Source organism: Vicia villosa, linkage group LG4, assembly GCF_029867415.1.
Source record: "Vicia villosa cultivar HV-30 ecotype Madison, WI linkage group LG4, Vvil1.0, whole genome shotgun sequence".
Classification (NCBI taxonomy): Eukaryota; Viridiplantae; Streptophyta; class Magnoliopsida; order Fabales; family Fabaceae; genus Vicia; species Vicia villosa.
The window spans coordinates 181,507,957-181,521,222 of NC_081183.1; the positions used below are offsets into that span (position 1 = coordinate 181,507,957).

Here is a 13,266-nt window from a genome sequence, read left to right on the forward strand (position 1 = left end):
ACCCCAATCTCATATTTGGTTACTATTTTCGTAAGCACCAAAAATGGAAGAAAAAACTTCCAACAAAATAGTAAAAATATAATAACTTTCTCAATTTTTCCTAAAATTAAGAAAATAAAGAATGAAAATTCATCTACTCAATGGATACTAAATAAATGAATCAAAAATTAAAATACAATATAATTAAATAAAGAACAAGCATAAGAGCCATTAAACAAAACAAAAAATCACTTTTGCTTATGGAAGTTCAAGAACACTTTTCATTTTTTGATTTAAAATCAATTGAGTTTACATGCAAAACATTTTGCACCCTTTAAACAAATTTTTTGGATCCGCCACCACTGCTGGTAAAAACTTCCTGATAATAGTTATGCCTAATATTACATAGGGTTCTTCATTCATGTATGACTTTATATTTGTCCTAACATAAAGAAAACATGAACCATGTTTCCTAAAGATGGATCAAAGCTTTAGAAGAGAAGCAATGCAGAGTGATATCATCTTTTTTGGAAGTTGAATGCTTTGATACCAAAAGTAAAGATGATTGCAAACAACACTGAGAAACTAGCCACAACAATTGCAACCATTCCTAGATATTCATGATCAAAACCAAAGTAATTCCTCACAAATTCTTCAACCCTTTCACCATTCTCAAGTCTATCCATGTTGTCTCCATATTGAGAAGCCACCAATCCATATAAGGTCCATGCAACTGGACACATCCAATAGTACCACTTCCACCATATTGGTATTCTCTGTCATTGTTATCGAGTTTCTAAATTAGGCCATGTTCTGATAAACAACTTAATTAAGCGCTTAAAACGAAAGTTAAATTGTGGAGAGCGTATGGAAATAAGCTGAAAAGAACTCACAGATAAGGGAATGATGAAGCCTGAGAAAAGGCACCATATTGCATAGAATGAAGTGGACAATATGCCAGCAACATGTGGGTTTGGAGTTATGGCCATTGTCATCATACCATAGTAGGTATAGTATAAGAAACTAAAGTAAGTGAAGAAGAGATTCCACAAAACTTTTGATGTTGTCCACTCAAATCCCATCATGGCATATACTATGATCCCATATACAAGAGCCTGAACCAATATGTGGGGAATCTCTATAATAACCTGCAATTCATAATCAAAAATTGTTAAGCTCTTGCATTGAATGCTCGGTTTAGTGAACTAGACGTTCGAATTTAGCCGAACAAAAATAACGATGGTGTAATATAATACCTGTGCGAGAGCGTATGGCAAAGCTGAATACATTCCTGCAGCTCTTTCGCGGTAGAAAACTGTTCTCTCAATCGCTACTATTGGTTGCACCGAGGCACCATTTACAACGCCTATGAAGGTAACAGCAGCATACATTGATCCCATCGCATTGAATAAATCTTGCTCCTTTTTACTGTGATTATCAATGATATAATATTGTAAGAATTTGTTAAGAATTTCATTTTTCACGATGTCGTTATTGCGAGATCAATGTAATGAATACCTTTTTAAGCCGACATCCCAAAAAATTAGGCCAAACAATAAACCTGTCATGATAGTAAATAGCAGCCTAACAGCTGTATACGATGTGTTCCGCCAATACGATAAATGTTGTTTCCATAGACAAGCTATACATTGTGCTATAAAAGTTTGTGAATATTGAGCATCAAAGTGTAGATCTTTTGAATTTTGAGAAGGAGCACTAAGCTGCTGGATCAACTGCTTATTTCTCCTATCAAAATCATAAATTTCAATGAGAAATTGCTAGAACAACAATCCCGGTTCAAAAAACGCGAGTTTATACTAGAGTCTAACCTGTGTAATTCTGAGTTATTGTACACATCAGTGAAATTGACCTTAAGATTTGTCTCTTTTCCTGTTGATGTAATTTCCAACATCCATGTTGCAGGATTATAACCATCTTTGATCTTAGGAACTCCTTGAATGGCCTATAGTATTCATATACACTAAGTGAATATGCTTATGTTATGCTACAGAAGCTACTATTATTATGCACAATAGTATTTTCATTTGATTCACCTCAAAGTACTCGATTAAATCGGAACATTGGTCGCCTATTGGACCGGCATATATCTGCTCACCACCCGATTTCAGAAGTAGAAGCTGAAAATTTTGATATTGAAACACTTAAGTCTTCAATATGTAGTACTTTTTAAAACAAAAATGGTGATTGAGAATCTTACCTCATCAAAGGCGTCAAAAATATCGATACTTGGCTGATGGATCGTGCAAACCACGGTACGTCCTGTGTCCACGGTGTTCCTTACTGTTCTCATTACTATAGCAGCTGCTCTAGCATCAAGGCCAGAGGTTGGTTCATCCATGAATATTATCGATGGATTGGCTACGAGTTCAACTGCAATTGTAAGTCTCTTACGTTGTTCGGTTGAAAGTCCGTTCTCGCCTGGAAATCCAACAAGTGCATGTCTTAATGAGTTAAGTTCTACTAGCTCCATAACTTCCTCAATAAACATCTGCATTACGTGAAATTGGTTCGAAGTTAATAAACGATTACACCTCGATAAATCTAATTTGAAAAGAAAATGCAATTATACCTTTCTAGTTTCATGATCAATGTCAGGCGATAAACGAAGCCATGCAGAATATAGCAAAGATTCATAAACAGTAACATTGGGTGAATGGATATCAAATTGTTCGCAATATCCAGATATGCGTGCGAATGTCTTTTGGTTCTTTGGATAGCCAGATATTGTGATGCCTCCTTCAATATATCCACTAGTTTTTCTTCCGGATAAAACATCCATTAGAGTAGTCTTTCCGGCACCGCTTACACCCATTAAAGCTGTTAGTACTCCAGGCCTAAATGCGCCACTGATACCCTTCAAAAGCTCGAGACGATCCTCGCAAACTCCTTGATTTTTCATTTCCTATATAGTCAATATAATAGAGTCAAAAAGCTTCTCAATATGAATTCGCAGCGATAAATAGTAGTAACTGAATAAGGTACCTGTGGCATGTCAACAGAATATCTGATATCATCAAAAGTGAGGGATAGAGGTTCAAAAGGAAGAACCATTCCTTTACTTCCTCTACTGCTAGCTTTGTTTTCGCCAACTGCTTCGTCCATCTTTGTATCTGATTTATCATCAATATCAGCTGTTGAAGCATTTCTCTCTTGCAGTTTCTCTTGGGACAAACCTGCTTGATCCTTTCTGAATGCTGCAAAGGCAGCATAAACGATACAGAATTCAATCGTCGGGAAAGAAGTTCGAGTAAATTTCACAACACAAAACGAGAGACGAGAATGTACTTACGACTGAGATAATGCAAAGCCAAGGCGAAGAGAAAATTAAAAAGAAAAACATAACCAATCAAAGCTCCAATTCCAATCCAATACCAATAAGCTTGAGGAAAAAATCCGCGAGATTTTAGTATCAATACTCCTAATGTTTCATTTGAATTCGGAATAACCTGCATCATTCAAGGAAATTCCTCTTATATAAAAATCTCATTGAATCACCTATCATATGATTTCTTAACCATTGAGACAAAAAGGGAATTGATTCATTACCTTTCTCCAACTATGTCCGAGAAATTCATTCACAGCTATAGCATTTTGTCCATACATCAATGGCGACGACCAATAACCCCAAAGGAACCATTTGTGCACATCCTCTATAGAAAAGAACATGTATATCATTCAAAAGTTTCGTTACACTAGCCGAGTTCGGACTTACACTACAAATTTCTTACCTCTTGAAATAACAAATCCTCCTAAAACAGTAACTGCAAGTAGTGAAAATGTTCCAAATGTGTTTCCAACTACAATATCCCTCCCTAATGCAGCCATAAACCGAAATAGCGCAGATGCCATCTGATTAATGCATAGGATTACCAAGTACTGCTTAAAAAACCTGTGAATCAGAATTCTCATTAGCCTCGAAAAACGAGTGATTAATAGCTTATATTAGCTAAGGAAATTTGATATAGTTTTTTCTTGCCTTCCTATATTTGGATCATAGCCAATGGCATAGTAAGAGATGCATTCCCAAATGGCAACTTCTATGAGAGTTATTGGTATTTTGAGGATCCATGGTGGAAGTGAATAAGCCCAAGAAGGATAGAAAAGAAGGTCTCTTTGCTTGTAAAAGATCGGAAGCTTCATGATAGTCATATTTAGCTCTGATATTCCATTGAACATTGCTACTGTCACTGTGAAGAATAGTGCTCCCATGTAAGTTTCTGCGTCCTCAATAGTAGAGTGCCTCATTTTGATTCGTAGAAATAACGTTGTCGTCAAGGTAGCTAAATAAGTAAGCTGAGAAATATGAAAAAGACTCGATTAACAATTTTATGGTTTGAAATCAGATTATATAAATGGTATTAGTGTTTGAATGTCTCACTTGGGTGGCTTTGAATATGTAGACAAACGAATTTCGCTTCATAAGCAAAAATTCTCTGCTGGCACAAGCCTTTAGAAGCTCCTTTTTGTTAATACCGTATTTCTTCGTGATCAAGACATTTGAATGAAATTTCGACTTGTTAAATGGTTCGGCTAGCTCTTCTCCAAGTTGTTGACCGACGTGAAATAATTCGAAGGCTCGAGCAAAATCCTTGACAGTGACAAAGTTGTAAGGTTCATCTTTACGCGCCCAATATTGCCATTGGTCTTTTCTTGAAGTTACCTATTGCATAAAGTTAGAGCAAAATTAATTATAAAACGAAACAATACTTTTGAACCGAAGACTTATAGTGAATGACATTCATACTTCTTGTAAGAAATCCGCAACCCCTTTTCTCTCAGGACACTTGAAACCGATTGATTCAAAAAACTCGAGTACATTTTCTCTTGGTCCTTGATAAACAATTTGTCCATCTGTGAGAAGTATGATATCGTCAAATAGTTCATAAGTTTCCGGTGCTGGCTGTAGAAGAGAAACAAGCGCAGTTCCATTCAGAATATGAATGGTTTGCTTGATTGAGTTGATTATCTGAAAAGTTGTTGAACTATCCAAACCATTCGATATCTCATCCATGAACAACACCTTTATAGGTCCAACCAGCATCTCACCTTACACCAAACATCACGATTCAATCAACTTCATTATAATTTTCAATTTAACGCGTTAAGTTTCTTTGTCATGTTTTTTCTAGTTAAATAGAATTTACCTGTAGTGAGTCGCTTTTTCTCGCCTCCTGAGATACCTCTTATCATTTGGTCTCCCACCATTATGTCGGCACAAGCTTCAAGTCCTAAAATCTATAACATTTCCAAAGGAGAAAAATGTAACCTTTTCTTGTTTCGCAAGTTAACTATATTCGGTGAATCTCGACTATTACCTTAAGAATGTAATCAATAACGACACTATTCTGGTGGCCTTCTATTGCTGCTTCCTGCATAACGCAACATGTTCACGAGTTTTTCAAACATAAAGATTCAAAACATAGTTTCAAACTCGGATAATTCTCACCTTCATATAGGCATCAATATCAGAATCCGGTTCAATCTTTGATTCCTTCTCTCTTCTCAGTAGTTCCGTCAACATTTCTGCATAGTAGCGATGAAATTCAAAACTCGGATTAAAAGCCTTTTAGAAGATTTGGATTTATTCAAAACTTTCGTTACCGTAATTTTGTCCAACCCCTTGACACCTTGCTGAGAAAGCTAGAGTTTCCCTAACAGTCATTTCTCCGATGTGATTATCGTATTGGCTTACATAAGCCGATATTCGTTGTGGAACAAATTCTTCTAGTCCTTTTCCATTGTATGTTACTCTCCCAGATTTCTAAAGTTTCGTCAACAATCAAATTAGTTATTATCTTGAAGATGGATTCCCCGAAGTAAATGCGCAACACAGTTTTCGATCTCGACCGCAATCTAAACTAGTTTCCTTACCTTCAAATCTTTTTCAAGTCTTCCAGCCAATGCCAACAGCAAAGTGGTCTTTCCAGAACCAGGTGGCCCTAAAAGCAATGTCATCCTGCAAAAGCCTCATAATCTAAACAAGTAAATATGAATACTTATCGTAATATCGAAAAATAAACACAAAATGAAAAATTGTTTCTAATTCACCTTCTAGGTTTTATGATTCCACTAACATTCTGAAGAATATGTAACTGTTTTTTTGGACTTGGAATTATATGAAGATTATTTAAGCACCCCTTAACCAAAAAAAAAAAGCAACATAGAATGAAAAATCAGATACACAAATAACAGTAATTCATTGAAAAATGAAGAAACATTGCCATGTTGTTGAATTACCTCTAGCACATTCACAAAGAAGTTAAGTAATGTAGGTAATGCTCTCCTTCCAACATAAACTTGTGCTTCCACATTTATATCCTCAAATCTAACTTCAATTGTTGGAAGTTCAAGCCCAACTCTGTGCAAGAACAAGATATTTCAATCAAATCTTCAAAGTCAATATTTTAGGACATGTTTTTCGGAGACCCTGTGTAGGTTAGTCACGATTTAACTGTGACAAAACAAATAAGGACCTCTACTCTTTTTTACAGTTAAACGTAAATCTACAGAGTTTTCAAAAACTTAAAACGACTCTGATTCTAACTGATCATTAAAATATTGAATCAAATTAAGACATTTTATACCTGTCCATTCTTTCCTTGAGTTTCAACAAAAACTTTTCATTATCTTCTTCAGCAATCTTCACAAGTCTCTCTAACAAAGCTCTTTTTTCAGTCAACTCAAGTTTCAAGGTGCTGTCAACATCTTTTCCTTCTTCTTTGGTCTCTTCATTTCTCATAAAACATGCACTTGAAAAGATTCTATCTATTGCAACACACTTTAGAGCTTTTTCATCAACATCATCTTCATGTTTAGATTTTGAGAAAACATTCATGCAATGGTTCCACCATGTTTTAGTGTCATTACTCTCCATTTTCTCATATATTAAAACCACATATTATTATTTCAAGCTAGTGGTTTATTTATAGAGTTGTTGAAACATTTGGGATTAGTTAAATAGGTAATGACAAAGTGAGATTAAAGACAAAAAATCGAATTTATGTTTGTACTAATTGTGTACTAATTATGGTATGTGCACACTAAAAACTATGTTAGTGTGAAATGGTAAAGCTAACTAAGAATCTCCCATTGTTATCTCTAATTATTGTGCCACATCATGTTTAATCCAATTTTACTCTTTTTTGATGAGCTTCTATTGAGAAAAAAAATAACTCATGCATAAAAAAATATCAAATCTTATTTTTATTTTGACAATTAGCAATTATTTCCGCAATCGGTGCGAAGGATCGAACTGTGGTCCTCTCTACTAAATTCCGGATAAATCACTAGTCACTACCAAACTAACTAATAATTTCGGTCAAAAAATTTATTGACGTCTTTTATTTCACAAATAGTCTCGACTTAAATATATTAATAAATACACTATTAATAAAATCATATTGATATTTGAAGTTGGAAAGTCTATCAAATTGTGTTTCTTAAAAATATCCAAAAACTTGTCTTATGACACACACGAGAAATCTTTCCTACTTGTTTGGATTAGTTTATTTAGAAAATTTATTTTATAATTTTTAAGAAAACTTAGGTAAAAACGATTATTTGTCAATTTACATTTGTAAATATAGTAATCTTCCAATCAAAAACGCCAAATTTTAATGTGATGAACTTGTTTACTCATCACAAAATGAAAATGATCTATCATTTTTTTTATAAAATGTGTATCACTAATCTTGATTTTGTATATTAAGAAAGTATCTCATGTCTTATATGTAAAAAGTTTGTATAATATTTTCCATTTGAACATTGACATTTGGCAAATCGTATACATCATTGGATGTGGAAACCTCTCGAGTCAAACAATGACATTTTGTCATATATCATTGGATGCATACACTCAGTTTCGATCATACCTATGACACTAAATTATAAATTTGATTAAAAAAAAGTAAATGCCAATTTCTTCTTGAACATGTATGGAGATTGATCTCTACCATACGTCGGATTCATCTATTGTTGCGTCATCATGTTATATATATGCAAATAATTTTTATCATTTTCATATTTTTAATCAAAAATAGTGATGTGCGATGTTTTACTTACTATGACATAATGATAATGATGTAGAATAAACAAAATTCGTTAACAATATATATGCTTGGATGATGCAGTGCTAATTTTAAGGGTTTAGTCCGTGCAACTCCATCGAGGTAGTCTGCACCATCATATCGAGAAACTACTTCAAAAATTATAGCTCCTGAACGGAACAACGGTGCCATATATGAGAAACAATTTATAATTTCTGCGAATTTCTAAAATAAGATTTCTCCTTACTCAATCAGATTTCCTCCATTTAAAACCTTATTCACTTTGATATATGTGCTAAGATGAAAGCAATCTTCAATTTTATTCATGAAGATTCTTCAAAATTCTCCAAGTCAAAGTCATTATCTTCAGTCTCCGCCATAGACACATAGTCGGTGGAGGTCCTTTCAAGCTAGAAGAATCTCCATCGAAAGGTTCTCTTAAGTTATCATCGTTAGGTGAGAAGCTAAAAATGTGACAGACTAATCCTAAGGTTCCAAGATCATGATAAAGTGGATGAAATTCCGAATGCGACACTTTCGCTGATCATTACTGCTACCATCGATAATACTTTGTGTCATGGATCCTCGTTAATGACAAAAGTTCCTGCAATTTTATATACCTTAAAATCTTCATAGAGCATAGCATAAGAAAGCAAGATTTAAGGCCATGCGAAGGACATAGCCTCCTTGCATGCAATGATTCTTCTACTCGTCCATGTGAATAAGTGTATTTATCTGTCTCCATGGGAGAGGGGAGGAATAAGAGAAGTATGAGTGTTTTTTTCTTTATGATTCCATGCAAATGCGTCGACAACAACATTCTTGGTCGGCCGTTCCTAAAAACTCTAGACATTGTGGCATCTCTCATCCACATGAAAAGGAAATACCACAACGATTATGGCAGACCATTCGTAGTCAAAGCTGACTTTAGTGGAGCACAGCAGATACATGAAGCAATACTGGCGAATCTTCTATCAGTAGTTGTCATCCTTGAGAAAAGATGCAGGGAAGCTTGTGGAATGCCAAATATGGTCGATCTCGAGGTGTGCGAAGATGAGCCTCCGTGGGAGACAAAATAGGCCTGAAAAGTGCTAGTTAAACATTGATCCTAGTGCCTGTTACATGTCCAAGAGAAGAAAGTGATAGCCTCTCAAAAAGGTCAAGGCGAATGTGAAAAAAGTCCAAGGATTATTAGATACTAACTTTATTTCCAAAATAAAATACATTGAATGACTATCTAATGTGGTGCTAATCAAGAAAGCTTTTGAAAATGGAGAATGTGTATCGATTATACATATCTAAATAAAGCATGTCCTAAAGACTCGTACTTGCTCCCAAGCATAGACAACTTGGTTGACAATTTGGCCAGTTACAAGCTTTTATGGCTATAATCAAATACTCATGTACGAGTCGGACAAAGAGAAAACTACCTTCATGACCAAGCAAGCTAATTACAATATAATGTAGTGCTTTTTGCCTTGAAGAACGCATGGGCAATATACTAGAGGATGGTAAATAAGGTCTTCAAAGCGAAAATAGATGAAACTCTCGAGGTATACATGAATGACATGATCGTGAAATTCAGTGAATAGGGACTGCACGACTATCATCTTGCCCATGTATTTTGAAAAGTCCGGTAGTACAATATGAGGCTCAATCCCCAAAAAAGTGCTCATTTGGAGTAAGAGAGAACAAGTTTGTTTATGGGTTTTTCTTTAACGGTGGAAGGCATAGAAGCAAATTCGAATAAATGTGAGGTAGTCATCTAAAAAAGAAGGAAATCATGAAGTTGAACAAGATGCTAATAGCTTTAAACACATTCATTTTGAAACCGGCACAACACGCCCTGCCATTTTACAAGTTGTTAAAGAAAGAAACACTTTTTAAGTGGATCCTAGATTACCAACAGGCGTTCACATCCTTAAAGATAGCCATATCGACTCTATCAATATTATCCCGACCAACAGCCAAGGAGTCTCTATACCTTTATTTGGTTGTATTCGATGAAGCTATCAACATCGTTCTCGTAAGAGAGATGAACAACTACCAAAGTCCTGTCATTTCATCTCCAAATCTTTGGATGGACTATAACCCTAATCAAAAGATAGAGAACTCAGCTCTGACTTTAGTGACGGCATATAGAAAGCTACGATGGCCTATGCCATAATCATTATGACTGACTTACCATTGAAGTAGGTTTTGACTGGACGAATCTAGCCGAAAGGTTGACAAAATGGTCCATTGAGATGGTTGAATTTGATGTTTCCTACGAGTCAAAGAAAGCTTTGAAGACACAACTATTTGCAAACTTCATAGTAAAAATGATCTCAGATACTCCGGAGTCAGTTTATACATGGGTAGTATTTATAGATTGGTCATTCAACAACCGGTGAAGTGGAGTCAGGCTTCTCTTGGAAAACAAATTCGGCTATTTTTCAAATTATAAATTTGGTCTAAAATTTTAAATTTTATAAAAAGAATCCCAAAAATTTAACAATATTTACTTGTAATACCCTATCCAAACAAAACATTTAAAAAACAAGTTAATTTTAATTGAATTATTTAAATTACTTAAAATTAAATTCTATAAATAATTTCAATTACCTCATTCAGACACTCTTATCACTCCAACTCTTTGTCTTTTGTATGCCAAAATCTCTTATCTACCAAATCTTTGTCTTTTGTATGCCAAAATCCCAAATCTACCATTAAGACATTTGTAAGTTTCAAGAACAGAATATTTTGGCAAATAGTTTGTTGTGTCCAGAGTTGCTTATGAGGCAATTGTTGGATGATATTTAGACGGAAAGCAGAGCAAAGTTATATAGAAAAGCAGATATAATGCTTATAGTGTAAAGAATTACTGACTTTAAATTTTAGTTATCTTTCCATTAATGTTAATAGCTAGTTATGGAAAATTATTTCTCTCTCACTTATGTTGTCCATGAATTTTAAAGTACCACATGGATTTTTTTTTTAATGTTTGTTGTGAATCGAAGCTTTGTTTTCTCTAATTTAAATATTGTGGCTACAATTTAGGGAGTGTTGGTGATGTGTTTTAGGTTCATTTTATACTCCTGTAAAATCCAAACAAAGTATAAGGAATGTTGCAAATTATTAACATCATGTCACTTTGGCAGAGTTCAGCTTATTGCCAGCTTGTTTTTCATTTTTGTGTAATTTTTCATGTTACATTAAAAGAATTAATCTATTAAATTCAATTCCTTTATTTTGTTCCTAAATTTTATTTTCTTTCTTATCAATTTCAATTTTACACAAGCCTGTTCTTATACTACCTTGAATGTTGCAAACAGGCTTAACTACATTGAAATCCTACTACAGATTAATCTATCAAAGTCTTACTACAGATAAACTATTCCTGCTTACTGCGAGCGGCCCTTGCGCGATGTCTTAGTTCGGCTCTTTTCCACTTCACGATCATGTAACACAAGGAAAAGAGTGTATTGATCTGCAGAAAGAGTCAAGATATTCAATATGAAAAGATGACCATTATAAAATGGTTTGTCACAAGGGAAAATACTAACCAAGATTATCATAGCCAATGCAAGAAGAGGCCCAGACCAAAGAACTGACATAAATACTCCACTTGGATCAAAATAGTTTTGACTAGAGAAGCTTTTCCAGTTTCCCCTCAGAAGACTATTAAGTCTCTCGGTAAGATATACACCACCCACTGCATCAAAACAATTTTCAACAAAGAAAATCTACATTACCCGTTCAACAAAGACGCCAGAATTAAGAGACGTAAACACAAAACATGTGCAACCATCAAAGCATGGCAGAATAGATAGATTGTAGTATTTTGTAAACATCTAAATGCTAGATGCTTTACTAAGCAAAGCAAAAAAATGTACTAGTTTCAATGAGTTAGCATGATCAGATATTCACTCTTTCAATAATTTTGGGTATGTTACGTACACGTCAAAAGGAACAAGCACATCTGAAAGTTGGTATTCTTCCTAGAGATGATAGTTACAAGAAGCAATACAACATGGAATGTTAACAATCCCAGTAGCCAAGGTTCCTGAAACCAAAAAAATCAAGGCAATTTAGCAACTGTGCAGGGTTCAAAATAACCAGCAAGTTCAGAAAACACCAAGAGTAAAAGATCCTTCAAACCACATTATCTATCCATAATTGATGTCCATATATAGAAAACAAACATAAACTCTTTTCCATTGGTCAATTTCCTTTGAACCGACAAGAAAAATGTCAATCACATTTTGATTGTAGAATAGGTTTCTTCAGTAGTAACATATTAAAAGGTATAAATCCTTAAGATAATCGAGCATTCTTATGGCAAGAAAGCCTTGGTGATAACACCAATTTGGCAAGCAAACAATAATGCTTCCAATCACCTTCTCTTTTAACTTTTATGTTTGCTTTAGCTTTTGGAATAGCCAAAACAAATCCTAGAGGTATAAAACCGATTTTGAAATGATTGAAGTGTTTAGTTCTTCTAAAGTAGAATTGGTTCTGCCTCCATAATTGATTCTGCCTAAAGATAGAATTTGAAGCTTTTGAGTTTACACATGATTTTTATACTAAAATTTGTTAATCAACTCACTTTTACATAAATGTATACGAATATAAATCACTTTATGTCCAAGTCTCTTTTACCGAAATCAATTCTACAAAATCAATTCACTCATAATCAATTTATCAGAAAACAGTATCCAATAAAATGGTTATCAAATTAAGATTCAAATCGTGAATCAAATCTTATCACGAATCAGACTACACATTGCTAATAAAAACTACAATGGAGGGAAAGGAGTACCTTCCAATCAATGGAATGAAAAAACCCTAAGAAGTTATCGTAAGCAGGGCGAAGGTTGGTACGAAGTTCGGAAGAGATCTTCTGAACAAGATCTGAAGTAAGATTGATGTGTTCCTCTATAGCAGATTTCAGCTCCTCCATTGACACTGCCATAAACAAAATGAACAAGATTCAAGAAAATGCAACAAGAAAGAAATCGCGTAACTGTAAATTGAAAAGAATAAGGTGAAGAGAACTCACTGGCGGCGACGGCGTCGGGATCTGCAGTTACCGGCGGCTAAAATTCACGGGAGCGGTTCGCGAGAGGGAAGTATTATTCCAACGCAAACCACACATTCATGCATTCCGAATATTATGACCGTTAGATCAAGATCGGAAGGTTTAAATTTAAATTTGATATTTTAAATAAAAAAACAAAAA

The 13,266-nt window shown here is 34.4% G+C and overlaps 2 protein-coding genes across 2 annotated transcripts; both read right to left on the reverse strand.

Annotated features, from left to right (window-relative positions):
* Positions 1-248: 248 nt before the first annotated feature.
* On the reverse strand, positions 249-6,890 carry LOC131596249 (pleiotropic drug resistance protein 1-like). Its single transcript, XM_058868852.1, has 23 exons — positions 6,585-6,890; positions 6,238-6,358; positions 6,049-6,137; positions 5,872-5,956; positions 5,602-5,761; positions 5,447-5,523; positions 5,316-5,369; positions 5,145-5,235; positions 4,745-5,046; positions 4,379-4,660; positions 3,977-4,293; positions 3,729-3,889; positions 3,547-3,650; positions 3,290-3,446; positions 2,983-3,194; positions 2,570-2,902; positions 2,198-2,488; positions 2,034-2,117; positions 1,809-1,942; positions 1,498-1,725; positions 1,236-1,407; positions 873-1,127; positions 249-755 (listed from the first exon to the last, which is right to left on the reverse strand). Exons 1-23 carry the CDS (start codon positions 6,872-6,874, stop codon positions 498-500), a joined length of 4,257 nt encoding a protein of 1,418 aa, XP_058724835.1. The 5' UTR covers positions 6,875-6,890; the 3' UTR covers positions 249-497.
* A 707-nt stretch (positions 6,891-7,597) lies between these two features.
* LOC131596251 (uncharacterized) lies at positions 7,598-13,226 on the reverse strand. The gene is made up of 5 exons (XM_058868853.1): positions 13,087-13,226; positions 12,847-12,992; positions 11,985-12,090; positions 11,591-11,739; positions 7,598-11,514 (listed from the first exon to the last, which is right to left on the reverse strand). Coding segments are annotated over exons 1-5 (498 nt in total). The 5' UTR covers positions 13,088-13,226; the 3' UTR covers positions 7,598-11,418.
* Between the last annotated feature and the right edge of the window lie 40 nt (positions 13,227-13,266).